Source organism: Cavia porcellus, unplaced genomic scaffold (genome assembly GCF_034190915.1).
Source record: "Cavia porcellus strain 051 isolate PalLab524CR breed Dunkin Hartley unplaced genomic scaffold, mCavPor4.1 scaffold_13, whole genome shotgun sequence".
NCBI classification, from domain to species: Eukaryota; Metazoa; Chordata; class Mammalia; order Rodentia; family Caviidae; genus Cavia; species Cavia porcellus.
The window spans coordinates 39,549,830-39,577,461 of record NW_026947496.1 but is presented as its reverse complement, the minus strand read 5'-3'; the positions used below and the strand labels follow the sequence as shown (position 1 = coordinate 39,577,461).

Sequence of the window (27,632 nt, the reverse complement as noted above, 5' to 3'; positions counted from 1 at the left end):
AGACAGGGTCTCACTACATAGTTCAGAATGGCTTTTCACTATGTAGCTCAGGCTGACCTCAAATTTACAGGGATCCTCTTGCCTCAGCCTCCAGAGCTGGAACTGTAAGCATGCACCATCACATCAGCCTAGAAGGTTTGGCCCCAACGGGGAAAACAAACATGTAAACAACTTCTGCTAAGCCAGTTTCAGCTACCAGCGTTGGCAGGTTTACAATAGTGTACCATCTCTATGGCTGGGCATCCACGTTCAGACACAGCAAATAAGTAAAAAACAATTCAAAATAAGGAAATCGCTAGTGCCCACTCTGACTTACAACCAACTCCAGGAATCTTACTGTCATGAGGGTGGAAGCTGCTATGCTAAAGGCTGAAATTAACTATAACGTACTGAATGAACAAACTCTTAACCATGCTTGAGGATTTTGAACTTACAAAAACTTTACCACTTTATCCACTAAAAATACTTGAAAACAGGCTCCCAAAAAATACCCTTTATTGCAGTGTTGGGGAGTTCTTGTGTTTTACAGAACATGCAATTTTCAGGCATGGTACACTAAAATTGGAGTTGTCACATTTAACTGCTGTAACACTTTAGGCACTTTAATCCCCTAACGTACTTTTGTTTCAAAAGCAAATGTTATATCTTGTTCTCCTTTCTCACTTGGTCAAATCAATACTGATTTGTAGCTAAAAACAAGCCTAAAAAAAAACCACCCAAAACTTTAGTATATCAAAACTATTTTCCTCAGGAGGTTTATTTTAGATAAAATAGTTTAAGATAGATTACAATGATATATTGTACAAAAGGACTAGAAAATAATTTAAGAGAGTATTTAAGCACAGAGTCCTGACATACTCATAAACAGGTTTTCTCCAAGGCCTGCAAGTAAGAGCTGGTAGCCTTCTGCATAGACCATAAAGTGAAGATGCTTTCTTCATTAGAAAATGGCCATTTATGTGTGATAGACCAAAGGTGCCTTTTGCAAAGTACTTTTTCCATCAAAAACCCTAGTCATCACACCAATAAACCTTTCAGTTTGAAATCTGAATCAACTCTATAAAATGCAGAAACACTATCTAGTCAAAATATTTATATAATGCATACCTCTACAAGGTTAGTCACCATCTTCAGCAATAAGCCCTTTAGCTATTTCAATCATTTTTTCAGTTAAAATTTAATCCCAGTTTTATGAAACCATACCAAACGAAGCAGCAGTCTAGTCACACCATGTACTTAAAAGGACACTATCTTCTGTCCTTTTTACCAGCTTTCCTCTTTCCAGAGAGTAAGTGCTTGGGTTTCATATCAAACACGTGTCTATCTGCCTCCCCTTTCTTCCCTAAGCGATTCATCTTCTTCTGAGCATTCTTCATCATAGTCTTGGCTTTCTTCACCATCTACAGAGGGGGAGAAAATAAAGTAAGAAAATCACTGTATGCCTTGCAGGACTAAGTCTGTTCTACACGAGACCCAAGTCCCAGTCACTGTTTTTCCTTAGACACAACACAACATCTGCAGGAACTCAATAGGTATTTGTGTTTAAAATTCAAAGAAAATCAATTTAGGACAAGAGTTTTTTATTTTTTAAAATTGGGAGACAGGCTGGCCTTGAACTCGCTATGTAGTCTAGGCTGGTCTCAACTTTGCAGCAATCTTCCTGCCTCAGCCTCCTGAATGCTGGGATTACAGGTGTGTAATACCATGCCCAGCAGGACAAATTTTAAACCTAAAAGACCTAAAACATTTTAGACTTACAAGATTAGAGTATATCTGTTTTAACTCCTTATACAAACTAAGAATGAAACTCAGGCCCACGAAAATATATTAATCACAAAAAGATTAGACAGTGACCAAACTATGAACTGGAAGGACAGGTGTGTGGGGATGTGGTCTCCATAATAAGAACTCAAACAAGATCACATGATCCACTGGAGGAATCCCTCTAAGCTGGTTCCTCCTGGGCTCTCCAGAACTGTGGCCTTCATATGTTGAGGGGCCATTTGCCAATACTTTCACTCGCCTAAACAGGTGAACCTACCCTCAGACTGCTGATACATTATGAGAACATGTTTTTGTTCATTCTCCAAAAAAGGAGTTACCTAGGTAACGCCAGAGGCATCCAACTGTTGGTGCCTGCTCTCAGTTCTGGTGTAAATCACTTCTTTTCTTCTATTACATATCGCAAAGACTAACCTTCATATCTCGAAGACCAGAAACATCACGTGGTGTTCGAGAGCAACTTCGACTCCGGGCTACAGAAGTGGGTGGAACAGAGTCTTCCCGCTTTCTTTTCCTAGTGATGCTCCGAGACCGTCTTGCCTGGATTGCGTAGTGAGTCTGAAATGCACAGAAAACAATCCTCAGAGCTCAAGATTCCTGTTCTGCTTCTAGGTTCAGTGACAATCAAAGCTACTCCAACAAGAGGAGAGGACAGTTACAAATTTGAAGAATCATTATTACAAGAGCAAAAAGACTTTAAGATATACAAAATTAATTTCACGTAATTACTGATAAATATTTTTTTCTGATAAATATTTTTAACACAGCTGCTTTACATTACAAAGCTAAACCTTAGATTTAATACAATGACTTGTATTTCAGATATACAGAATTATCTCTCCTTTACTCCTGCATTTCAGGATTATATATCTGAGCACAAAGAGAAAATACCAGAAAGTCAACTTCAAGTTTAAGCAAAGACATGTAGATTGCCCATCTATGGGTACAGGTCTACAGTCTGACCCTTCACACGTCCCAGCTCTGCCTTGGGCTAGTTGTGGAGCTTTAAATGAGTCCCTCAACCTTGCTCACTTTTGATAATCTTGTTTCTAAGAAAACGATAATACAACTACTTCAGGAAGTCTTTCCAAGATTTAAGTATTCTCTTTTTGAGACAGGGCTTCTTTATGTAGTTCAGGTTGGCCTTGAATTCATAGCAGTCCTCCTACTTCAACCTCCCAGGATGATGGGATCACAGGTTTGTGCCACCACATTCAGCTGACAGAGTGTTTGTGAACCAAGGTACCAGTGTACTCTTAAAACATTACTGACAAAATTTAAATTATCCCAGCCTTCTTTGAATGAAACTATAAAACAATACTGTCCTTCGGTTAATTCTAATTCTGGGAATCTCTTAATGCCTCCCTCACTCATAAGTGAAATAAATCACTCACATGTGTAAATTTTGTATTGCCTCCCTAGTATAAAAATATGAAACAGCAAATAAGATCCAAAATGTACAACAGGTATTGTAAAAGGGTAAGACATGGCTCAAAGGGCAAAAACTGGAATAGGGAAAAGGAGAAAAGAAGGAAGGGTAATGGAAAAAAGATATAAATTTGTATAAGATAGCTAAGATGATTATACTACTAATTCTATTAGCTCATGGAAAAGAACAGTTAATACTCATGGTCTGATAATTTTGCATGTCTGTACCTGGTAATCTTAGCAACTCTTTTGAAGATAATATGCAATATAATAGCCAGTTAAATTAGAATAAAATTGTAAGTTTCAATGAAATTGTAAACGTTATTGTTTTTGGTTTTTTTGGTTTTGTTTTTCTTTTCTGTTTTCTGCATTTAAAATTTTAAAAATTATAAAAAAAATTATTAAAATGCCTTCCAGAAAGATACTTACTTATTCACTTCAACATCCTACTCTAATTTATATTTTCCTCTGATGCAAAGTATTTTATTTTATTATATATTTACTACTTATCACCTGGACTGGGAGGTAACAGCAAGTAAATAAATTTCTTAAATGAAAATAACCTAAAAGATCTAAAATAAAAAGACACTAAATTCTATTAAACTATAAGGATAGGCACAGTGGTACATGCTGGAAACCCTAATACTCGGGAAGGCTCAGTCAGGAAGACGGCAAGTTTGAGAGTAGCTTAGGAACTCAGCAAGAACTTATCTCAACATAACAAATACACAGGACATATAGCTCACAGTGAAAGCCACGGATTCTATCCTTATACTACCAAAAAACAAATTAAAAAGTGAGAAAAAAATGCTTATACCACAATGAGTTGTATCTAAGGTAAGTGGAATGTGAAATAAATGTATTATAAAATATGGACAGAGAGGGCTGGGGATTTAGCTCAGCGGCATAAGCACCTGCCTTGCAAGCAAGTGGTCGTGAGTTCAATCCCCAGTACCGATTTAAAAAAAAAAAAAAAAAGAAGAAAAAAATATATATAAAAAAAGAAAAAATATAAAAAAAAAGAAAAATATATTAAAAAAATATGGACAGAGAATAAAAACAAACATCAGGACCACCTCACATAACTGATAGCAATTAAAATGGAAATGTAACACACAGGGAGTCCTTCCCTACCTTCAACTAAGGAAATGGGAGTGAAAGGTCTTCCTAAATTCTTTTCCAATGGTGACCAAAAGCTGAGTTTCCAATTGCATGGATGTTGAACTACATGTTCCCAAATTATTCCACAGAGCAAACAAGAGTAACATGGCTAATCATCCTTCATTTCAAACCAAACCCTCTGCCAATAAATCAACAGAAATGTGGAATGCTCTAAATTCTTTTCCCTCCAATTTAGAAACTAATTTTGTATTCTCATAAGTTTCTAAGACCTTGGTCTCTTTATTTTAAAAACCGTATCTAACCATACCCAGTTATGTGCCACACAATGCCATTCAGTCAACAAGGCACATATACGATGGTACCATAAAATTACAATGGAGCCGAAAACTTCACACTGCTCAGTGATGTAGCTATTACCACTCCACAAGTATAAACAACTTATTGTGCTGCCAGCTGTATGCAAATACAGCATATACAATTATTAACAGTACATCATACGATGATAATAACAAGACTATTATTGACACATATTTACAATTTTTTGCCATTATTTTAGTGTGGACTCACAAGAAAGAGTCACTAAAACACAGTATACAGTATTACAATGGCAGCAGATTCTACATCTCATGTTACTGCATCTTAATGATATCATTTTCTCATATACTTGATTTAATCTCATGTTGATTTCAGTGGCCTTAAAGTAAAAGGTAATACCATGTGTGTATGTTACGTAGCCTCAGTACGCAGTAGGCTGCATCATTTAGGTTTGTTTAAGTATCCACAGCAATGTCTGCATGACAGAATCACTAGACAGATTTCTCAGAATATGGTCCTGCCATTAAGCAAAGTGCTACAGAATCTGAAAGCATCTTTGTGTACTTACATTATCTTTATCATCCATGTCAATACCAAGACTTCGCATCTCATTCTCCAAAACTGTCCGCTGAACCTGTAAATAAGTTGTTTCAAGCCCAATTAGTTTGATAAAATGCCTTTTTTTAAAATCAAGGAAAAGATACATGTGATGCCATGGTTCATGAACATTCTGTATGCAAACAAAAGCATTCAGCAAACTTTTGCTTCCATTTGCAAATTCCACATAGGGTGACAAAAATGACCTAATGAGTAGAACAATGAGATCTAAGTATGTGGCCTTTCGTGTTTGATTCCTGAAGCAACTTCTGAGTGACAGGGGTGAAGGACAGACTGTTACAAACTGGGTGCTTCAGGGGTCAGAAATCAAAAATTCGCTCTGAGCTCCTGCCCTCTTGTTTGTCTTTCCCCCTAAAGAAAGTATTCTTTTTCCCCATAGCAGGTCATAAAAACTAAAAACATACTCTAATGTTCCTTTGCCTTCCAGTTTTACCTTAGCATTAGGTCAGATCCTTTTGCCCTATCACATTTGTAAGCTGTCCATATTTCAATCATGCTCATGCAATAAAGTCTCCATAAAACCCCAAAAAGTCAGTTTTGAAAAAACTTCTGGAAAAAATGAGAATGTGAAGGCCTGCAGAAAAGTGAACAAAAACTCAGCTATGAACAGAGAGGGTGGTACATATCAATTCCACAGGGACACAAGTTCCTGCAGTCAAGACCCTTCTGGATCTCATCCTATTTACTGCTTCATTTGGCTGTTTATTTCTGTCCTTAATAATATTCTTTATCTGACAGAAGTTACCTATGTTGTGACCACAGAATAGGAAAAAGTGTGACTTTCCTCCTCTTTGTCTTCTAATTAGATCTTTTACAATGAACCCAGCACACTTATTTTAACTTGGAATCACCTTCATGGTATCAGTTAACTAAATCAAACCTCACAAAAAGTACCACTGACTCAACAATTCCTATGTGTAATAACACATACTTTATATCCTTTCAGTTTCAAAACAACCTAGGGAATAAGACAGTGCTATTTCCAAGGTATATAATTTAGAACAGTTCAGAACTTGAAGCTAAAAGTCGCCAAGAAAAAAGCACAATAATTAGAAGATAACAGATCAAAGCAAACCATCTTGTAAATCTATACACCAACAAATTTTCAAAGTATCTGCAATTTTAGGGCCCCAAATGGGTTTAAATGTGGCATTTAAATGATTTATACATGAATCCAATACATAAGAAATATATGCCTCTTTGGCACAACATAAAACTTGCCTTCTTAGCAGTTCGAGGCATCCTTGGTCCCTGGGTATTTTTTTCCTTTGATTGTAGAATTTTCAATTTCTTTTTTTCTCTAATTTGTCTTGCCAGCTCTCGGATTTCCAACATTTCTTCATCTTCACTTTCAGATTCACTGTCATATTCTCCAGCAGCTGTTCTCAACTCTTCTTCTTTTTCTAACTCTTCCAATTTCTTTAAAAAGTCATAATTAGACAATATGAATGAAGGAAAAACTCCCAAGTTAAGTAGGTGTGTCAACATGTTTGTGAGAACTGTGAAGTGATTACAATTAGGCCCCATCTATATATAGATTTTTTTATTCACAGAAAACAAATTGTGGGAGGAAAATGGAGACTGCATAAACACACTGACAGCATGCCAGTACTATTCTGTGCTATTTTGTTTTCTCTAAATAAACTTCAACACTAAAAATTTGCAGAGAACACTTTCCTCATTCCCCAATGCTTCCAAAGGAAGCATAAAATGAACTTGTATGACACTCACTGATCCATTTTGACACTGTATTAAATAGAACCTCTCTGGCTACAAAGTTAGTAAAACAAAAATTCAACTTAAAAAACACATGTGCATATATTTTACTCCACTAAACCAATCTAGACAGGAGCTCAATGGGGTGAAAAGTTCATGGCCTGACCTTGGTGAAAAGCACAAAGGGAGTGAGGCCAGGAGGGGGTGGTCAAGGCCTTCTATAGACCACCCTGTCTTGTCCCAAGGAAAGCAGGGTGTGACACAAGCTGAGAGAATTCATGAAACACAGCTAAAGAGTTTAAGGAAAGGAGTCGTAAGATTTATAAACTTTGGGGGTATGGACAGGATAACAAAAGTGAAGAGAGGGAAAAGACAAAGGCACATAGGATGAAAATGAGCAGGTGCAGGGCAAGGATAATTTGTAAATGAACAGAGGGACAGAGTGAGCAGGCTGATGTTTAGTTTCATTCACCAAGCTCTCAAATTATGATACTGCTAGCCTGCTCAACTTTCAGACAGGAGATAAATTTTGAGATGCAGGGTGTAAAGAGTTCACAAAGATTAAATAGATCGCCATGAGTTTGAGGCCCATCTGGACTACATGAGTTCAAGGCCAGCCTGAATCATATATTAAGATCCTGCCTCCAAAAAAAAAAAAATCTAAAATTTAGATAAACAAAATATAAAGCAAGAAGGACATTTAGGAATTGAATATAGAAAAATGAGGAAATGTAGACATCAATATTGTATAATTTTTTTCCAAAAGACTTGAGAGAAAAACAGGGCATCAACTGAAGGAAAATATTTTTTAAAAAGATAAGAGAGACTTAGAGACTTTTATGTAAAAGTATGGGAGCTGGGTGTGGTGGTGCATGTTTGTAATCCTAGCACAGGGAAGCTGAGGCAGGAGGATCACTCAAAGAGATCATCCTGAGCTACAAAGTAAGCTCAAGGCCAGCCTAAACTGCTGAGCAAAACCTTGTCTCAAAAAGGAAAACAAGCAGAGAAGAGGCGGGACAGAGGGAGGACACAGATGTCAGCTATGGAGCCAAGATCTAGAGAAGTTGTACCTGAGAAAATAAAAAGCCTCGCCTAAAGCGCCACCTCCCTCTCAGACTTCAGAGGAGTCATTGGGATATGGACAAAAACTTTGAGTGCAGAGCTCACACCTACAAGCTCAGTCTTCTTGGTAACATGGCAATATCCACTGAACTGAAGGAAGGAAATATGGGTAGCAGGTATGAAAGAAGTAAACCACCCGCAACAGAAGCTGCCCAGCTAGCACCAGTGTCCACAACGCCAGCACTACTGAAAGGTAGCCTGTAACAGCCGATACGAAGAGCCTAGGCTTTCTCCAGGACCTGCAGTGCAGAGGTGGCAGTGCCAGCAGCTATAGGAGGAGTGGTGATTTCTTTCAGTGAGTGTAGAATGGGGTAGCAGAGTTTGCATCAGGGCCAGGGTACGGGGAAATGAAGACAAAGTATTATCAAAAAGCCAGGCATGTATCTGCAGGCAGCCATATCAAAAAGGAGAAAAAATGAAGATTTAAAAAGGGACACATACCTTCATAATAGCAGGATCAATATAATCTGCTACATTATGGCCTTCCCAGATTTCTGGTATCTTATCATATTTTTCAGATGAATTCATTAAATCCCAGTATTCTAAAGTTAAAGAAAAGTATGTTACAGTAGTTGGTAATATCTTCAAATATAGTGTGTCCAAATCAGTCAAAATTTTTGCCAAGTCATCACAAAAATTATAGATCAATTATGTTCAATACTATATAACATATTATTAATAAGACCAGTACTGACCAACATTTACAAGCTGTGAAAAAATAATCTTCTCATCTAAAAACAATAGAAAATGACCTGGAAGGAATAAGTTTTATACAATGGAATATTATTCAGAAAAAAAAAAAAAAAAAAAGAAAAAGTTTTAGACCCCTAATAGTACATTAATTTCTACCCTTCAGGAAAATACAAATTATAGCTGGGAATGGTAGCACATGCCAGTACTTAGGAGGCTGAGGCAGGATGATCATGGTTTGAGTACAGCCTAGGCTACACATTAAGTTCAAGGCCACCCTGAACTACACAGGAAGACCCAGTCTCAAACAACCAAAGACATGTGTGCTGGAAGAGCTTTACCTATTTTTGTTTTTCTGAAACATTGCACATGTAACTACCTATACAGCACACAGGGAATGAGGCCAGGAGGGAGTGGTCTAGGCCTTCCACAGTCCACCCTGTCCTGTCCCAAGGAAAGCAGTCTATTACAGTCTAGCTCTTACTTTGAAGATCCAAAATATAATCATCTCCCATTTCCAGCTCAAGATCTCGTTCCTGTAATGGAAAAATAAATAAATAATATAAAATCAGCTCTGTTTTAGCTGTTAAGTCCAAAAAATACCTCCATCCCGTTTTAGTGAAATAATCTTTTCAATTCAACTCTTTCAGTATCTGTAGGATTCTATTTCTGTTTCTAGTTAGAAAGCTACTGTGGATCATCTGAGGGACTATGTGTCTTATGTATTTCATTCAGCACAACCAACTGGGCAGGGACTTCTACTGGGAATTCACTGCTAGATCCCAAAACCTAACAGGGCTATCACCTGGGAATGTTCCTCTCAAGTCCAATGCCCATATCACCTCTCTGTTCTCCTTTCCACAGAAGAATAGATGAGTTAAAGCAACATACCCTTTTCTTCTTGGGTTCCCCAATGTCCATTCTCTTCTTGCGTGCCACCACTCCTTCTGGGATGAAAGGGGGCCTCTCCTAAGAAGAGATCATTGAAAATATTTATGTGAAATGCCTTGCTAAATGTGAACGAAACTTTAAAAGATGGAGAAAACTACAAACAGCTTTTTTTTGCCTGCAAGGGAAATATAAAATCATTCCCAGGGACTCTCCCCCATGGGTAACTGGCATGGGCAGGGAAGAGCAGCCCCAGGCATACACCCTGCCACCTCCTGGGGAATCTGGGTTAGAAGAAACCAAGGTGTCTGACCCATTCCCCAACACTGTGTACAGTTAGCTAAATGGGAAATGCCCAGAACCCCACAATTTACTTGTCTAGAGGAACCCAGGAAATGTCAACACAAAGGAGCAAAAGACAATCTCTGGCCTCCAGCCCAAATAGAACAAGTCCAGGAGATACACACATGGAAGTACAAGCTGCACACCTGAAATTTCTGAGATGACAGCAACTGAAGTAAGGAAACTACTTCATGAGACTGTAAAAGAAATTAGATCGAAATATCACAAGTAAAAGAAATGATAAACACAATAAAAGGGTTGCTGAGAATATCTAAAGACACAGACAAAAAAAAAAAAGAGCATAGGAGGATGACAGAAACCTTGAATGAACACTAAAGAGACGAACTGGAATGCATGAAACAGACTCAAAGAGATATCCAATAGAGTAAAAACTCCACTGAAAGCTGGCAAAACAACCTGAAAGAAAGTGAAGACAGATTTTCATTGTTGAAGACAGGATGGCAGCTAGTGATCACGAAACGGAAGATCTCTTAAAAATAACAAGGAACCAGGAAAAAAACAACTCAATGACTGTGAAACAAAGCAAAGAAAAATAGTGTAAGACTAACAGGTGTCAGTGAAAGTGCAGGAGTCAACACAAATGACATAAAGAGACTATAGAATCGCAGAAACCTTCCCAAGCATGGGAAAAGGACCTGATAGGCTGATAAGTAAGGCACTCAGGATTCTAACTAGCTCTAACCAAAATAAATCTATACCCAGACATGAAATAATCAAGATTCCAGAAATTCAGCACAAGAACAGAATATTAAAGGTAGTTAGAGAAAAGAAACAATTACCTATAATGGAAATCCATCAGAATGACAGACTTCTCAACATAAACCATCAAGTCAAGAAGAGCTTGAAGTATTTCAAGTCCTGAAAGAAAACAACTTCCAATCTAGACTGATGTAACTTTCAAAACTTTCAAAATTAATGGAGAATAAGATACTTCCATGACAAAGAACAACTGAAAGAATTCATGATCACCAAACCAACCTTATAAAGAGCACTGAAGGATATTCTAGAGAAATAAAAATGACCCCATCCAAGGAACAGCAGTAAAGTGGGATTGCCAAGCAGAGCAGATAGTTGAATGGAGGGGAAAAGTATGGAGCCAACGACAGGAAAAAAGCATGGCACGGATGAGCCAGTGTATGCTGGCTTTAACTGTCAATGTAGATGTCTCAGTTCACCAATAAAAAGAAACACATTAAGAGTGGATCAAGAAATAAGATCCATCAACATGCGGTATACCAGAAATACATTAATTGAAAAGGAAATTCAAAGACTGAAACAATGCTTTATGCAACAGGGAACCAGAAAAAAAGAGAGGGTAGCTTGTCAATCAACCACCCCAATCTTATAGCCTATAGCACTCACATGTACGATGTCTGTCTAACAACCAGATTCAGGGGATACCTGACCTAGTAGAGAAGCTCTAAGCCATAAACTCAACTTGAATCAGAACCAGGTCTAGAGCTTAAGGTTTGTTTGGTCTACAGTATCTCAAAACCTTCTGTCTTCATGCATGGGCTGCTGTACAACTGAGAAAAGCTAGACCCAAGCCTCTCCCCATGAGTCAGTGCCATTGGAGGACTAAAGGTAGAAAGAACAATGGCCACACCAGCAAACAAGCCTGGTCTGGGAACCAGTCCCATGTGCAGGCTGCCACAAAACTAGGAACAGCTAGACCTAAGCCTCTACCTGTTGAGCCAGTGCCATTCCAGGACTGGGGGAGAGAGAACAATGGCCACGTCAGCAAACCAGTCTGGGAACCAGTGCCGTATGCAGGCCACTGCTGGATCAGGAACAGTCAGACCCCAGGCTGAAGCACAGGCTGGCAAACAAGAAGCACCAACTCCCCCACCCCCGCCACTGCCACAAGTAACCTGTTTATCCAGAGAAACAAAGGTTGTGATCATAGCTATCAAGGTGAAATGCAACTGGATGCCTGTGGTGCTTTGGTATTTTACCAACATTGCAGGTCTAGGGCCAATGGATTGGTCATAGGTTCAGACGATATTGGTACGCAGTGTAGCATCTCCTTCTGACTGATGTGGCCATATTGACTCCCTATCATCTAGTTTTGAAGTCCTACATTAGTTTCCACATTTTATTGGGTTGGGTTTTCTTTTTTGTTTTGTTTAAGTTAAATCTGATGGCAGGAGCTGCTATTTCAAGGACATGGAGTATATTATGGTAGCAATTTTGGATTTACTATTCTCTTGTTTTGAAATCCTTTATTACATTCATTGTCTTATTTTTATTGATTTTCACAATGTTTTTACAATATCTGCAGCTATTTTGAAGACAATCAAAAGGCATTATGGTAACTATTGTTGATTTCATGTTTCAAAGTCCTGTATCTCTTACACTGGTTTGTTTTGATTGGTTTTATTCTATTTTATCATCTTTAAAAACAAAAAAACTTCTTTTCTTCTAAGCCGTAACCACAATGTTAAAAGTATCAGAGCCCAGATGTGAGGTATATTTCATAAGCTGAGTAATTTCAAAGCCAAAGTGCTATGGAGTTGGTTGAGACACAGGGTGGATGCTGCACAGATGGTTTGGGGGAAGATGAAACAAGTAACTGAATTAAGATAATCTCAAAAATTAGGTCACTAAAAGTCTCACGAACATATTTTTTGTTTTTGTTTTTTTTTTTTTTGGTACCGGGGATGAATTCGCAACCTTGCGCTTAGCAGGTAAGCGCTTAAGCCACTGAGCTAAATCCCCAGCTCCGTATTTTTAAAAATAGTAAATCTTCCTTTGATTTACAAAAAATATGAGAAAAGATTAACTTAATGAACAAGCCAACAAGCATATAAATGTTTAAGTGTATTCATCTTTATACAGAAAATACTTGGATCAGATAAGAAATTTTATAGCCCAAACTGTCAATAATATGCATTCTCAAACAGTGGAGCATAAAATCAAAGACATTTTTGAAGGCCAGTAATACTTTTAAAGCCACATCTTGTAATTTATTTATAAGAACATACCAACAAACATGTATAAAAAGTTGTGCACTATTTGTAATGACAAGAAAATAACTTTAAAAGCACTTTGATCTGCTTTGTTTTTAAAGAAAAATCTGATTTCAAGCTATTTCTGGAAGAAAAACAAGTTGAAAAATTAACAGGAACTACTGCTGGCTGAATGAGAAGCAGGTTTTACATAATACTTTGCTTTCTTTTTGACTTCTTACCAAATGCATATGTAAGTGCCCTTATTACAAAAGAAAATGAAGTCTACTTAAGAAATCCATTTGTATGTGAGCCCGCAACTACTATAGCTCCAACAGTATCTCAACAGTGTCTTCAAAAGACAACCTTACCTTATCATCTCTCTTGTTGGGTATAGCTAAATGCAATCTGTTTAGCACTTCATTCACTTTATTTCCTTTCATTTTGGTTTCTACTCGATGAGCCAAAAGTCTATCACAAGCCTAGTAAAGCATAAAAACAAGGTGCAGAGTCACAAAAACATGTAACAGCTCCCAACCATATTATCCAAGAAAAAAACCCCTTTCACTGAAGTTGTGGTTTGCAAGTCCTCATGCACTTCCCGTTTTTAATGAGGCACATCTCTTTCTCTAAGAAGACCGTTAACTCTTCCTGGCCTAGAATTCTGAAGCAGCCCTGCCATGTCTCGCATTGGCTTCCCTCCAACCCTTAGTGACACTGTGCAGACTCAAGGGCCCTTACATAGATGCAGTGTCCTTCCACCCCAGGACTCCTAAAACTCAAGTCTTTCTTTCTTTCTTTCTTTCTTTTTTTTTTTTTTGGAGGTAGAGTCTCACTATGTAGTACAGGCTGGTCTTGAACAGCATCCTCCAGCCTCAGCCTCCAGAGTGCTGTACAGGCATGCTATGTTTGAGGCTTTTTTGTTCTTTTTGAAACTTGAGCAACTAATCGGTTTTAACAAGACCAAGTAAGACATAATTAACATAGCATGTGAAATCAAACTGGTGACTGTGTCCCTCAACTTGCTCCTGCTTTGCAGACTAATCTTTTTTTTTCTTTTTTGTCTCTTTGAAACAGGGTCTCGATATGCAGTTCAGGATGGCCCTGAGTTCACTTTGTAGCTCTCAACGATCCTGCTGCCTCAGCCTCCTGAGTGCTGTGATTACAGGTGTGCGCCACCATGCCCAGCTTAGACTAATCTTTTCTTTCTACTTCTGAACAAGTTCCATAAAAGTACAGTAAGTCCTTTACTTATAAACATGTGAGTTGCGAACTTTCAGACACAAATGGACCTCACATTACAAACATGTGTAGATGTGAACAAATCACAGAAACATGGTCACAGCTGTGCTGCTGTGTGAGTACTTGGTAGCATGGTATTTTAGTACAGTGCTCCATTGGAGCCCAGAATGTCTGGAAGCAAGAGGGAAAGCGGTGGTGATGTGGCGGGAAGGCTAAGAAGTTCAAAGCAATGTACGCTGCACATCTGTGTCAAAAGTGAGTTAAGTCTCACTTTGTCAGACTTATGAACAATCTCAACTTATGACCATTCTCTCCAAATGGAACTCACTCATAAGTCAAGGACTTAATGTATTCTTTTCCCTATAGTTATTAAGAAAATATGTGAAGACACAATTGCATCTTTAAGTAGGAATTATAAAGTACACACACTCTCCAGATCCATAGGTTCTGTATCCATGAATTCAACCACTGCAGATCAAAAATATCTGAAGAAAAAATTCTTACTTGCATTATCATTTACAATTATTATATATCATAAGTAATCTAGAAATTATTTAAATAAAGTATATGAGAGGATGTAGGTAGGTTACATGAAAATACTATGCCACTTTATGTAAGAAACACGAACCCCACAAAGATTTGGATACCCCACAAGTTATGGTAGATTTTGATACCCCACAAAGGGAAAAGAATAGGTACAAGCAGAGCAATTTCCCAGTAGCTAACAAGGGACACAAACACCACCTCACTTACCACCATTCACCAAAGTGGGGCAGGGCACAAGTCTGAGTGTGTTTAGATCCACCTTACAATGCACAACTCCTGTGTGGCTACATTGAGTACTCTGAGTACAAACTCTAAGAAAAAAATATTTTTTTCTCCCAATGATTGACTTCATCAGATTTAGGGAAGCACAAACCTCTGTTTTAACTTTAATAACACCTTCCTCAGTCAGGGTGCTGGTTTCTATAACAGGGAATCCTTCGGCCTGCAAGTCTATAAATATTTTCTGAGAAAATAAAGGAAAAAATGAGACATGTATTATTGATTTTCAGTTCCCTGTGGAAAAAACTGTACTGTTCTACAAATGGAGGATGCAAATGCTAATGTTTCAACACCTATTATTTTTTAAACCTTAATAGTTATTTTTCTCTATATTGTTCTGCAATTTTTAAAAATGCAAACATTTAAAAAGATCAAATTATACCATAGTTGAGTAAAATTTCAAGCTCTATGAAACGTTCCATAAGATTTCATATTCCAAAACAGAAACTGGAAAGATCATGTTGATTTAAAAAAACAAAATCTTCATGGTATTTTTAAAAAACATTTATCTTCCATGGGCCAAGAGAATTCCTTACAAACCAACAGAAATTTCAAATCTAGCAACTTGATAAATCATCAACTGTATAAAAAGGTCAAGGTTTGTACAGTCTCCATGAAATACTTGATTTACATTTAATTGTAAATGTGACCACAGTTCAGAGAAAGGTGATCAAGCCATGATAATGGAAGCTTCCCTTCAAGGTCTAGTCCCATTACCATGGAATCCAAAGCAGTAGTTTCAGAGAAAATCATAGTCTGAACACCAATTCTGTTACTTAGCAGCACATGACAATGAGTAAGCCAGTCACTGAGCTAGGCTCATTAGGTTCATGTCACATTAACTGTCAAGTGATATAACTGTGTGATAACTGTCACACTGAAAGGCAAGCTATACTGTCAACCAAGCAATACTATAAAAGTGTCCATTATGCACTTGCACCTTAACTCCATAAAATCTTCTCAACAACTGATACAGGCATTTTTTCCAGTGAGTAGATAAACTTAGGCTCTGAAAGATGATCGTGTTTCCTTTGTACCCAGTTGACAAGTAATCAATGATGCAGGTTCTTGCTACCACTGGTAGTGAGCGCGTCTAACTCCAAAGTATAAGCATCTGACCATAACTTAATAAATTACTTAAATTTTCCCTGATGTTACCTACTCTCCTTCTCCTCTCACCAATGCTTTTCCAACTGAAAAACTAAAATTATGTAATAGATAAAAGGGATTTTTCAATTCTGGTATCAATGTTCATGTAATAAAGAATGTATTATTGTCCACTGAGAAAACTAGTATGGCCATTTTAAAAAGCTAATCTTTACCAAGTATTAAAAGTTCAAACAGAAAAGACACTAACCGGGGAACATGCTTCTCCTACCCTGGCACCTTCCACTTTAATCTAGTCAATAAAGTATATTCCAGAAGACGTGACCAGACACATTTACCCTTCTAGTGAATGGTTCTTAGACTCAAGTGGGTTGCAACCACCTGGAAAGGCCTGTTCATCTCAGACCAGGGTTTCTGACTGAAGTGCTAGATGTGTCCATGATAGGTATTTCTGACAAACAAGCTGGTAAAGAAAAGTGACTCAGTGCTGCTGTTCCAGGACCAGTGTGAGAACCACTGTAACAGTGTACATCTCTCAAAGCGCTTATCTGAAAGCTGCCTATATAAAGGGCTACAAAATTATGATTAACAGTTGCCTTTTAGAGAACCTCAGCAGACACTGCATGCTCACAGTTCTGGAAGCTTCACCTTACAAGAGCTTACAGATCTTATTCTCCTTCACTCAATCATTTGTTTACTGAGCTCACTCAATGATATAATCTCTTTTATTAAGTAACACCTATGAATGAATATCCATCCTCATAACAAACTTATTCTGGAAACTGTTGGCCTGTTTGTTATCTTACATCTGATACCTTGAGGCCTACCAAGAGACAAAGTACACCTCCAAGTGTTCAGCTTTCTCTAAAGCTCCAACTTAAGTGAATATTTAAATTATTACATTCTGAAAGTCAAATGTGTCGACATATCAAACACAAATGTTTCTGAGGAAACCTGTATTTTAGGGGTTTTTGTTTTGTTTTGTAGGTGCTGAGGATCGAACTCACGACCTCACACTTGTCAGGCAGGCGCTTGTGCTGCTGAGCTAAATCCCTGGCCCTTAAGGATTTATATTGTCATGTTACTGCACCACCAAGGAGATTATCTTATACCATAGTACTGAAATTCCTTCTAACCATTAATTGTCTAAGAACTGCGAGTCAAATCCGAAACACGGATTTGAAACATTTAGGTGATTTACCTGATCATCCTCAGGAAGTTCAGCTATTCTCTTCACATCACATTTGTTTGCTACAACTATAAGAGGCTAGGAAAGAAGAAAATTATTACATTCAACTGTGGAATATGGTAGTTCCCCCCCCCAACCATAGTTTTGCTTTCTGTAATTTCATTTACCAAAGATCATCTGCAGTCTAAAAAATATTATGTCAGAAATAACTCAAACTGTGTACTATTCTGAGTAGTATAATGAAATCTCACAGTAACCTGCTCCATCTCGTCTAAGACACGAACAGTATTTTAATTCAATGTATGCTACTGGCCAGTCACTTACCCAAGCAATTATCTTCATTATCAAATCAGCAGTTGTGGCATTACAGTGATTGTGTTCAAGTAGTATCTGGTTTCATAAGAGGTCTTAAAATTTACCCCCCCCCCAGAGTAATATTGTGAAAGTTAAACTATTAGCTAGCATACTTACTTTGTTGACAAAGAGGGGTCTGATATTCTGGAAGAGCTCTAACTGTTCTTTCAATCCATGTCCACATTGCTCAGACAAATCCATCACATATAATATTGCGGCACGAAGGTGAGCCAGGGCGGTGATAGCCTGCATTTCGATGGTGTTCCGATCCTCTAAAGGATGATCCAAAATCCCTGGAGTATCTACAACCTAATGACCAGTCTTTATTACTTCAAAGTACATTTGTTTACAACTTTCTTGTCTAGCAGTTATTCTCACAGTCAGACCAGAACGTAGGTGTCCAAAACTGACCATGTGACAATAACAAAGCAGTAAAAGAAAAATTATGTTCTTATTAAAAAAAAAAAAAAAAAAAAAACCAGTAACAATAACAATAACAACAGGAGCAGGGACGCTGCAGGGCTCATTAAAGAACCAGCCAATAAATTCAAGAAAAATAACTCTCCTTTTCATTAGTGACATCATAAAATATAAAAGCTGGAGTAACAGCAAAGTTTCTCCGGTCTTAAAAATTACTTTCTTCATCATTTGTAAAGTTAAATGGAATTCACTCATGGAAAAAGACTACTTCATGCTTTTAAATAGTATATGCCATTTTTAGGCATAGAGAAATGATACAAAGAGATTTCACTCCAGTAGAGGCATCATTATTAAAATGAATCACAAATGCAGAAATCCCTACTGGAAGCTGACTGCTTTCTAGGAATTAAATAAATATAAACTGCCCATATGCATCCTCAAAGCTCAGAAAAGTTTTCCTTATGGCAATGGGAGAATTTTCTCAGTGATATCAGAAAATCTATTCTCCCCACCTCCTCAGAATCCTCCATAGTGGCTGCTGTTCATAGTTGATTCTGCACTATAAAATATCACTATAGTTCTTTAGAAATCATCAAATTCCATTAACCCTCAAAATGAAGATGTCTATTCTGTCTCAAGACTCACCTGCCAACGTAGATACTTATAATCCATGTGCCCAACAAACAGAGACTTCGTAGTAAATGCATATGGCTGAACATCCACATCTGCTCTCGTCACCTTGAAACAAAACAATCAAAACTTCCACCATCACAATTCTATACCACAGTTCTTCTCAAAGAATGCAGTATGGCACCTGCATATTATTAAGACTGATTTTTGGCAGGAAAAAAACTTCGCAAGAGATTTTACATGATTAAACTGAGCAGGACAGGAGTTATCAACCTCCTTCAAGGCCAGAGGCTCATCAGATATCAGGGAGGTCAAGGATGGGCAGCATTTGGAGGCTGGCCATCACCCTCTTTTCACTCTTACCACCTGCATCATTGGCCCAGCAATGCCCAACAGTACTCTCCGAAGATGGAAATGCTCAACATCTGCACTATCTAGACAGGACCCACCAGTGACACGCTGCTAATGAATATTTACTATGTGGGTCAATATAACTGAAGAACTGAATTTTTCTTATGTAATTAGCTTAAACTACAACTTAAAAAGACACATAGCCAGTGGTCACTATGTTAGCCCCTAGACCACATGCCAAAGTCGGTTTCAGTTATGTTGATAAGAACATGAAACCTCAGCCAGAACAGGAGACAGTTTTGTTTGCCAACATGTCAGGGCACTTTTGGGACAAGGTAAAACCTATAAACCTACTTCAAACCTTAAGTGTTCCTGGCACTAAATTACAAGCCCTAACACAGTAATTCTTTGGCACCTGAGGGCTGCTGTTTAAAAATGATTACTTAAATGCTCTTTCTACTCTTTTCAGATCCTTCATGATCAGCAGGATTGTCCTAAGTAAAATTACTAGGTTACTTAAATGCCACATTTGTTAATAAATTCACTCAAGAGAGACTCAGCAACTCACCACTTCAATAAACCCAATTTCAGTGAAAGTTGACCCAGCAATCAATGTTACAAACCACCTGAGAATTAACTGCAAACTGGAAGATTGTAGCTCAGAGAGTATTGTCTGTCAGCAGAAATCACCTAGCAGAGAAATCTCTCTGGCATGACCACTTTCAGAACAAGCTGACACAACACAACAGTTGGAGCTCTCCATTTATCAACCAAAATGTACTTATCTCTCAGATTCTTTAGAAATTATAGGATGCACACAAAAATCAAAAGTAATGGATTCTGTAATAGCAATAAAATCCAGGTTTCTCACAGGAACTTAAGAGTGTGCTCAGCTGCCAACACTAGGATAATGTTTACTAAAAGATTAGCTAATTAGTAGAAAAATATTACCAAGTACATTCCAAATCCCATGAAGTCAGAAAACAGTAGTACTTTGACCTAGGACAGAGCATCTGCTTTACAGTAAAAAACAGACCTACCTTGTTGATGAAGCTGGATTTCCCAACATTTGGGTACCCACACAAAAGCAGAGTCCTTGTATTTGGATCAATGGTTGGCAAGCGGGATAAATGCTGACGTACTACAAAAAGTTTAAATTAATTAAAAAATTATCAAACTCAAAATTTAAGATTTTCTTGTAATAAATGATTCTCGTTATTTGGACAACAGTGTATTTTGAAGTACACATGCCACAATCTTCTTGCTGCAACATGGGCTATGTGTGTTAACTTGCTCATCTGTAACACCAGCATCACTCCAAGCGACAACTATGTTCAGGGCTACACTGCAGACCCAAAAGATCTGTAGGGTAGCACTTTTAAGGCACCAATGTGCATGAATCTTATGTGAAAAAAAATTTACAAGATCCAGGCAAAAGGAGAATAAAAGCAAACATGTCAAAATGATTTATAGTATAAAAATGCATACAAAAGGACAAGCAATTTTTTGATAAAACTTTGTATTAAATCAGAAATGTTTCTATTAAAAGCATTTTTTTTTTTTTTACTGGTACCGGGGATCCAATTCACGACCGCCTGCTTGCAAGGCAGGTGCTTATGCCACTGAGCTAAATCCCCAGCCCCTAAAAGCATTTTTAAAGAATGAAAATGTCACCCCATAAAGCTATGAGTCATTTTATTGCCTACATTTTTCAGCATTTTCCTAAGATTCATGTGTCTTACCTATCCAATATTAAAAACATACATATTCTGAATAATCCCATTAGTTTGTAAGCATTAAAATCTCTAGCTACATTTTTCTTCAATAACAGATGTATTAAAAGTTCTTGTAGGGTAAGCTGGAAGAAATTTGATCCCACAATCTCTGAAACAAAAACAAACATCTCAAGAATAATTCTCCAATAGGCATCAATTATCTTAACAGAACACGTTAAAAATCACTTCTGTGCTGGGGAATAGAGCACACCTACGATCCCAGGACTTGGGAGGCTGAGGCAGGAGGATCATCCAAAGTTCAAGGTCAGATTGGACTACATAGTGAGATGAAGGATAGCCTGTACTACACAGTAAGATCCCATCTTAAAAAAAAAAAAAAGAGAGAGAGAAACCATTTCTGTTAAAAATGTGAACGAGTACCTTGTTCCAAATATTCCAAACTTTGCTTTTGTCTCTTGATGATAGTGCACATCCGCCCAAGGGCAGCGCGCTTCAGCTGCTTGCAGCGATAGAGAGAATCACCGTATTTCATTAGCCGCACATAATCTTTAGCAACACTTCAAAAAATTAAAAAAATCTGTAAGTATTTTTTTCCACTATTGCCATTAAATTAAAAGATTTTACAGTAAGAAAATACCTTACTTGTCCACTAAATTTTTGGCAATATTTATTTGTCCTAGAGCCAACTTGTAATGATCCTTATCATAGAGAATATTCATCAAATCAGCATAAAATGGATGGATATCCTATAATAAACAAATAAAAAACGCATAGCAGTCATTCTGGTTCAACAGTTACTTATCTTTGCTTGTAAATAACACGCAGAGAAATCAGTTCCTTTTCTTCTCTCCTCAAACCTCTAGCTTCTCTCCAGTTCCCTCTCCTAGACAATGACCCTGCTGAATTAGCCCTCTAAAGACAGTAATACACAGGAGGTAGCAAAGGTGCCTTTTATTTGCCTGAACTCCCATTCCATTACAGTGACAGAGCTACCTAGAGAACCAGCCAAGGCCAGTCCTCCCCAGATTCTTTTCTTCACAGGACCATTTCCACCAGGCTGCAAAGATAACTCTCAGGTTTTTTTTTTTTAATTTAATACTACCTTCACCCAATTCTACACCTCCTACCCCATTTTGTTGCACCCTCCCAAACTGTAAGCTCATCAAGCTCACCTGTTAACTCCCCAAATGCCAATCCTGATTTCTACACCTCTAAGCAGCACTGGGTGGCTGGCTACTCATCCCACTTGAAGTATTTTCCGCTTCCTCTATAACAGCCACTTCTCCAAACTCTGTGCTGACTATCACAGCCCAACATCACACATTCAAGCTCCTAGCACAGTTGTCTTCATACACCCACTCTCAAACTGTATGATCTCAAAGACTTTAAATACCATCTATACTTTAAAAACTCTGCCTCTGTATCTCCAGGCCAGACCTCTCATGAGCTCTGGCATTTCTACTGAGTCTCACACACTTCTCACAGTAGTACATACAGATTGGACTCTTGCCCTCCTTCCCGCTGCACCCATTCTCAGCCTTCTCCAGCTTGGGGAACAGCAGTTCTGCTGAGATGGGAGAAACTCAAATTCTTCTTGTTCTTTCCCTCAACACTGTACCTTGTCTGTGAGCTCTTCTTTCTAATTATGACAAGCCAATCACTTCTCAATAGCCTCACCACTATCACAGTTGTCTAAGTCACTGCACTGACCTCTTGATGGTCTCTTCTCCTCTCCTACCCTGAGTCCAGGCATCTTTTAAAAGAGAAGTCAAAACCTTACAATGGATTTAGGCCAAGTTTTTACTTTATGTTACTACTGTATTTTTAAAAAATAAGCCATTTTTACTTTTTTAAATATAAAAGAATTGCTACATGAACCAACCTCATCTACCTTCAAGGACCATTTTGGAGCAATGCCCAATTTTGGCTCTAAGATTATACCAATCCCCACATTCTTCACAACTTCAACCTCACAACTGTGTGATCCTACACACTTATAAGACTTCATTTACAGGCTCTGTCAAGCAATCGCTGCTCTTATGTGTTTATAGTTAAACAAATAAGCCAAGTAAAATATGCTGCAGAGTAAGGTATTCTGACTTTTTGGCTTAATATAAGCATTATACCTCTCAATGCAATGAAAAAACTGTCAGTACTGAAATGATCATAAAATGATTTCATAAAATGATCAGCTAATAAAACAGTAAGATCACAGTCATGGATTTTTGGCCATTGGCTCTAAATGAACCTAGAGGAAAAGATGCCTCAAAAATGGAGGAGACAAAGTCTAGAGGAGCTGGTGAAGCATGAAAGATTCCTGGGTTTCAGAGTTCACAATCCGCAGTTTTTATCTAGTTTGGGTTGAACCTGGTAAACCTAAAACTTACAAAGAAAGCCTAGAAAGACACTTCTGGATCTCTTCAGATGGGGTTTAGTTGAGATAAGAAATTCGGATTCTGTTCCCAGCTTTGCTACTTCTGGAGTAAATGCTGACAAAAAAATGTTTCTTCTGTCAAATGAGTACAGCTAAAATACTGGCTAAAAACTGATTCTCCAAGTCTCACATTTATATGATCCATGTCCCCCAGAGTCACTTACATCCAATTTGGGAAAATCTGTTAAAATCTGTGAGAGTCTGTCATGGTAATTCTGCTGAGTAAATTTGACTTTTCTCATATAAAAATGTCTAATGCGATGAATTTGATAGTGTTTATGAATAACTGTTGGAGTCTTTCGTTGAGTCTTTGACAATGTTAGGTCAATGAAGTCCTGCAATAAAACAAAATAAAACACAACTCAAACACCTGTTTTTCAATCATTTGTTTGAAAACTTACAAACAACATCTAAGAGTACTACATATTTTAAACTACAAATATTTACTTTTTCTAGTCAAATCTTTTATATACAACTTTGTCCTTCGTATAGCCTTTAAAAAACACCAAGCAGCCGCTGAAATAAATTTTACTCCATCTTTTCTTGATATTAACTTCTAAATACCTAGAAATATTTGCAACTTTGGACAATTCAAGCATAAATCAGAAAAAATGCTGAAAAGAAACAATACTTCAATCTCAATATAAATAGCTTTAACTTTTACACAAAATGGGCAAAAATTCACTGTTTGTAATTTCCTGTGCATATATAAGGTGACTATTTGAGGATATACAAGGTAACTGCATAAATTCCCAGTGCAAACAGCCGCATCCTCTTTAGCAAAGCTTCTATCCCCATGCTTCCTCAATCCCATGTGCCCAGCCATGTAAAATTATTCAATTTTCCCTTAAACACTGATTAATACAACTATACTGACTAATTCTTATAAAGGGTAATAGGAATACCCAGGTGCTGAAAATAAAATAATGAGTTTTCTTCAAAGAACTCAGAATCCAGTGACAGAAAACAATAACATGATCACAACAGAGTCTGTGAAGTATTAAAAAGAGCAAAAAGTGTTGGAAAAGTCTGACTACACAAGATCTCCTCTAGTCTTCTCCAAAGTCTTTTCATTTGTATGATTAACGGGTCCATTAAAAAGTTACCTACTTCATAAAGTTTCCCTGACTACTCATTCACCAATCACTCAGTCTCTCAAATTCACACACAGTCATCGCTTCGTTTGTGTCTACCCAAACACCACCAAAATCTAAGGATGCTCCAGTTCCTCACATAAAATGGCACAGCATTGAGTAGAACCACACATATCCACTCATACACTTTAAATCATCTGCAGATTACTTGTAACATTCAATACAATGTACATGTTGCATATAGTTGTTACACCGTATGTTTAGAGATTGGTAAGAATAAGTATATATGATCAATGCAGACACAATTTTTAAAAAATATTTTTGATCTGCTGTTGGTTGAATCCATGGATGTGGAATCCACAGGTAATGGAGGATCAACTGTATATACCTCCAGAACCACAATTCTATTTCTAGTGTGGTTGTTTCTACTTATTCCTTTAGGGAATGACTTTCAAAAAGATAGGTACTTTATCTTATGCAGGTACAAAACCATTTTCCAAATTCAGCCCAAGCTCAAAAGCTGCCACCGTGCCTCTGAGGGAAGGCTAAAGCCTCTACTTCACACTACTGATATGTTGCTGTATTTGTCATATTAATAAATCTTTCTGCCTCTCTCGGTAATCTTGAGATCCTAAATCAACCAAACATTTGGTGCCAAAACCCAGGAGGTCTCTGTGCAGTGACTGATCCATAAGGCTTCCCTTGCCATTGCTATCCTTCCACACAACACTGGCTACCCTCTCTGATCCATGTTGTCACCTTCTCGGGGTCAAGCAACTCTCTAGGTCTCATCTGATGGATCTTGTGTTTTCTTCTGCCTGTCCATATGTCCAAAAATCCTGGCACCAGATCTTGGTCCTTCTCAGCCTGGGAACCTGACCTTTTTGGTCCAAACCCTTAAGATATTCGGGTCACAAGTCTCCTTCTGTTGGCCACCATTATTGTGGGATATCCAGACACAAAGATGACTGTTGTTTTTTCAGTCTACCTAAGTTTCACCCGTGCCACTATGGGCAATTCCAACACCACGGATAGCTTCCATAAAGAACATTTTCCTACATTTTCCAGATGAGATATATATATTGCATATGTTTTTTTTTTTACTTCCAATTACCAAGACTGTCACCCATCATTTAGACATAAATTTGTCTGTTTTCTCAAGACAGACAAAAAAATGGACATTGCATTAATATAAAATAACTCAACAAACTTGAGGGATGGCTGAGAAAACATCATGAGATCAAAGATATAACTCAGATGTGGTTCCTATAAATGATTTCCTTGCAAATTCTAAAATGTAATGAGAGATGTGCCAGAATGACTGTCAGAAGGGTGAGTGAGAAAAGACTGAGAGAAATGATAAAGCAACTCGGTTATCAGGAATGTAAAATAGCAGCTCTTGACCAAGTTTTCTAACGTAAGCTGATTGCATCGCTGGAACCATTAAGAAGTCACTGAAAGAAGATTGATAGTATTTCCACTGAACAAGTTAGCTAACGACAGCAATGCCTCCTCTGAACTGGTTCTTCCTTTCAGGGCTTCAAGAACTTCCCCGAGAAACACGTTTCCCGTAGGTGTTTTCACCTATTAACTGCAACACGTTCCTATTCCTCAAAAGTTGCCTACATAAAAAAATGACTCATTAACAATCTCTACATTCAACATTTTTGAAATCTCTTGCTACATTGAATGACATATAAACTTGAACTGATCATGTTTATCCTGATGATAGGCCTGAAAACAACTGTTTCGAAATCCAACAGCAAAAGAAAACGTCTTTGTTAAACTGAGACAGCAACAAGCCAAGACTTGCAGAGAAAAGTGGGGGCTACATTGAGCTCAGAATCTCAAGGCTGGGTTTCGGCTCATCACTGACCACGACAGGCTTTCTCCCTAGCACCTCCCGATCGCAGCCGTCCACTTATCTAGCTGGACCCCTCAGCGGCCCCTAAAAGACCATTTTTTCTTAAGAGGCACTTTAGTCTCAAAGAGTCCCTGGTCTCTGACGGAACGAGGTGAGAAGCTTGGTTTCGAATGGTGCGGTGGATCCCTGGAGGCCTTCATTTGAGAGAACGCGGCCTAGGACGTGAGGTCCGGCAATAGGGGACCACGGTGTCTTCCTCCCTCAAATTCATGATCACAGTCCTGGATGCTCCCAGGCAAAAAGACCGCAAAGTGATAAGCGTAAGAAGTGGTGAAGTTTGACGCCCCATACCTTAGCGGACGGCACCACCGTGATCTTCTTAAAGTTGTAGTGCGCCATGCTGACGACAGGCAGCACGAGGAGGAAAGATGCAGTGAATAGAACTTCCGCCGTCCGGGGTAGGCGGAACTTCCGCTATCGGCGGGCGCGAGTAAGCGTCACTTCCGGAAGCGTCATTTCCGTGGCGCTGACGAATAAAATAATCGATCTAGTTGCCCGGCGCCACCTCCTGGCGCGGATGTCTGCTGCGGAATGATGGGGTGCAGTTGAGCTGGCGACATCGGGAGAGAAGACCGCGGGGTTTGAGGGTTTGGGGAGTTTAAATCCTCACAAGAAAGGAGTTCGAACATCTATCCTGAGCCCGGAACCGGGGTCCCCAGGGTTCTGGTGGCACACGTGGCGCCGCGGTCAGGACAAGTCACCTGGAGTAGAAAAAAAACGCAGCCCTGGGTTTTGGTGTCCGGCTCTCGGGGCGTGCTGCGGTTTGGATGTATAGAAAGCAGTGCAGTGCTAAATAATGTCGAGAGGGAGTTCATTCCTCAGGGACAGAGACTGCGCGTTCACCAGGCCTCCCGGGCTTACTCTTCCGAGCTTTTCCTACCTGCGGCCATCTGCCAGGTACACAACCTTGCACCACCGCCCAGGCCTCACCAGAGAGGTCGCCGTGCACCGCTGAACGAAACAAGCCTAGGCTAGGACACAAGCACGAAGTACCTGACCTCAAGGGAACCACAGTGGGTTAGGCGCTTTCCCTTTGCTCCTCCTGGCCTTCCTTCTGCCAATTTAATGTGACCTTATTTTATTCCTATTTTTGCTATCTGGTTTCATTATATCATTCCATACTGAGACAGTTTTATCAGCGCTTTCTCTGACATACTGTTTGATTTTTATGACCTTTTCCCGGCACCTCTTTCCCTTTGAGACAGCTAGGTTAACCCTTATACTCCTGGGATTAACAGACATACCAGAAAATTGGGAATTAAAAAGTGGAGTCTTCCAGGCTATACAATTAAGATAACACAGCGGGAGACGGGAGGATGGAAAGTCAGCTCAGC

The 27,632-nt window shown here is 38.5% G+C and overlaps 1 protein-coding gene across 1 annotated transcript; it reads right to left on the bottom strand.

Annotated features, from left to right (window-relative positions):
- Positions 1-478: 478 nt before the first annotated feature.
- Gtpbp4 (GTP binding protein 4) lies at positions 479-26,733 on the bottom strand. The gene is made up of 17 exons (XM_003473401.5): positions 26,590-26,733; positions 23,445-23,615; positions 21,489-21,592; positions 21,267-21,403; positions 20,151-20,251; positions 18,775-18,867; positions 17,827-18,018; positions 17,368-17,433; positions 15,154-15,243; positions 13,364-13,474; positions 9,685-9,762; positions 9,278-9,329; positions 8,545-8,645; positions 6,487-6,684; positions 5,216-5,281; positions 2,197-2,340; positions 479-1,400 (listed from the first exon to the last, which is right to left on the bottom strand). Exons 1-17 carry the CDS (start codon positions 26,635-26,637, stop codon positions 1,248-1,250), a joined length of 1,905 nt encoding a protein of 634 aa, XP_003473449.2. The 5' UTR covers positions 26,638-26,733; the 3' UTR covers positions 479-1,247.
- Between the last annotated feature and the right edge of the window lie 899 nt (positions 26,734-27,632).